The sequence below is a fragment of the Chanodichthys erythropterus genome, chromosome 10 (assembly GCF_024489055.1).
Source record: "Chanodichthys erythropterus isolate Z2021 chromosome 10, ASM2448905v1, whole genome shotgun sequence".
In the NCBI taxonomy this organism is placed as follows: Eukaryota; Metazoa; Chordata; class Actinopteri; order Cypriniformes; family Xenocyprididae; genus Chanodichthys; species Chanodichthys erythropterus.
Window position 1 is genome coordinate 36,661,126 of NC_090230.1, and position 1,754 is coordinate 36,662,879.

Consider the following 1,754-nt stretch of genomic DNA (forward strand, 5'->3'; position numbering starts at 1 on the left):
TCCCTAAGTGTTAAGAAAGTCATACAGATTTGGACCAACCTGACGGTAAGTGATTATTTTTTAAATGTTTGGTTGAACTCTCCCTTTATTATTAGGTTAATGTTGATCACTGGATTGTATGTGTCATTCCTGTACCTGAACACATGAATACATAGCACATATTTTGTAATAACGGTATTTGTGCATTTTTAGGTATTGAACTTCTCAAGTTGTGCTCAAGTTAAACAAAAATTCATATATTCAATCATGAATGACATTCTGTAAAAATGTCCATCAGAGAAGATGCTGGCTGAAATATTCTAAGAGTTAGGATGTGTTTAACTGATATTTTAAACCAGCGGTAAAATAAAGCATAGACAATAGGATTCAGACCTGAGTTCATATGAAAGGTCCATACTAGCAATGTCATTGTAGTGGATGAAATAGTTGTGGTTTTTGTTAGAGAACAGATGTAAAATGGAATCCAGCAAAGCAGATAAGCTGTTACAATGATTCCTAATGTCAGAGCAGCTTTACTCTCAGATTTCCTCCTCACTGAAACTTCCATTACACATTTTACACCATTCATTTGAGAGTTAATAACCTTCACTTGCTGATGTGCAACATAAAATATCCTCAAATATGCAGTGATTATCACAGTACAAGGAAATAAAAAGGAAAAGATCAAATCAATGATTCTCCAAGCAGGAGTAATCAAAACCATACACTGACCATAACACATTGTTTTCTCTGAGATGTTAAAATATCCGTTACTAATTACATACCAAATATTGTAAACTGAACAGCAAAACCAAGAGAGACAGATGCTTGTTAAGGTTTTAGTTATGGTTATTTTCTGTGGGTACAATAAAGAGTAACACACAGCCACATAACGATCAACAGCAATTAAAACTAAATTACTAAGAGATGTAGAAAGAAGCAACCTAACAATAATTACAAACAGTCCACAGTAAGTGTCTCCAAAGTACCAACACGTCTCAATTTGCTTGATGCCCTCTATGGGTATCACAATAAGTCCAATAAGCAGGTCGGCCACAGCCAGAGAGAGAATGAGCAGGTTGGTTGGAGTGTGAAGCTTCTTGAAGTGAGAGATGGAGATGATCACCAGCAGGTTCAGAAACACAGTCCATACTGAGAGCAATAATACAAAAATGTAAATGATATTATGTTCAAAACTGGAGCGTGTTCCCTTGATACATGATGAGTTGATGGCAGGAAAGCAGTATTGAGTCTTATGCTCCTTATCATAGGCCATGACATGAGTGAATCTCCTTCTGTTAGGAGTTTGTTCTGCTCTCCTTGGTTTCCTTTTATTTATATAGTCTGGCTCAGGCTGGCCCACCCATTTTTCACCCAATCTGATGCTGCATAATGACATAATTATTGTATTATCCAAACTTTTGATATGATGGATATACACAACTGTAATTAGAAGCTAAGTCTTACTCCTTTTTGAAGCATAATACAAATCACAATAACCCTTATTCTTGTGAGCATCAAACAATCATTTCATAATTATTAAATATGCACCGGTCGATCAATTAATCCTATTAATCCTACCAATCAATCGTAACTGGACGGTTTTTGCTCCAAACACTTGAGTGACAGCCAGATTTTTTTGGTTTTATTTTGGCTGATCTGTGTTCCAGACTTCCAGACTAAAGAAATAAAATAGGCTCAAAGAAAATAAATAAATTGTAACTTTGCAGATACTGTTTATGCTCAAGTAGCAACATTACACACTAACTAAAGTT

At 35.3% G+C, this 1,754-nt stretch overlaps 1 protein-coding gene across 1 annotated transcript; it reads right to left on the bottom strand.

The window, feature by feature from the left end:
• Window positions 1-244: 244 nt before the first annotated feature.
• Window positions 245-1,308, bottom strand: LOC137027558 (trace amine-associated receptor 13c-like). The gene has a single exon (XM_067395746.1). The coding sequence runs from the start codon at window positions 1,253-1,255 to the stop codon at window positions 245-247; it is 1,011 nt and encodes a 336-aa protein (XP_067251847.1). The 5' UTR covers window positions 1,256-1,308.
• Between the last annotated feature and the right edge of the window lie 446 nt (window positions 1,309-1,754).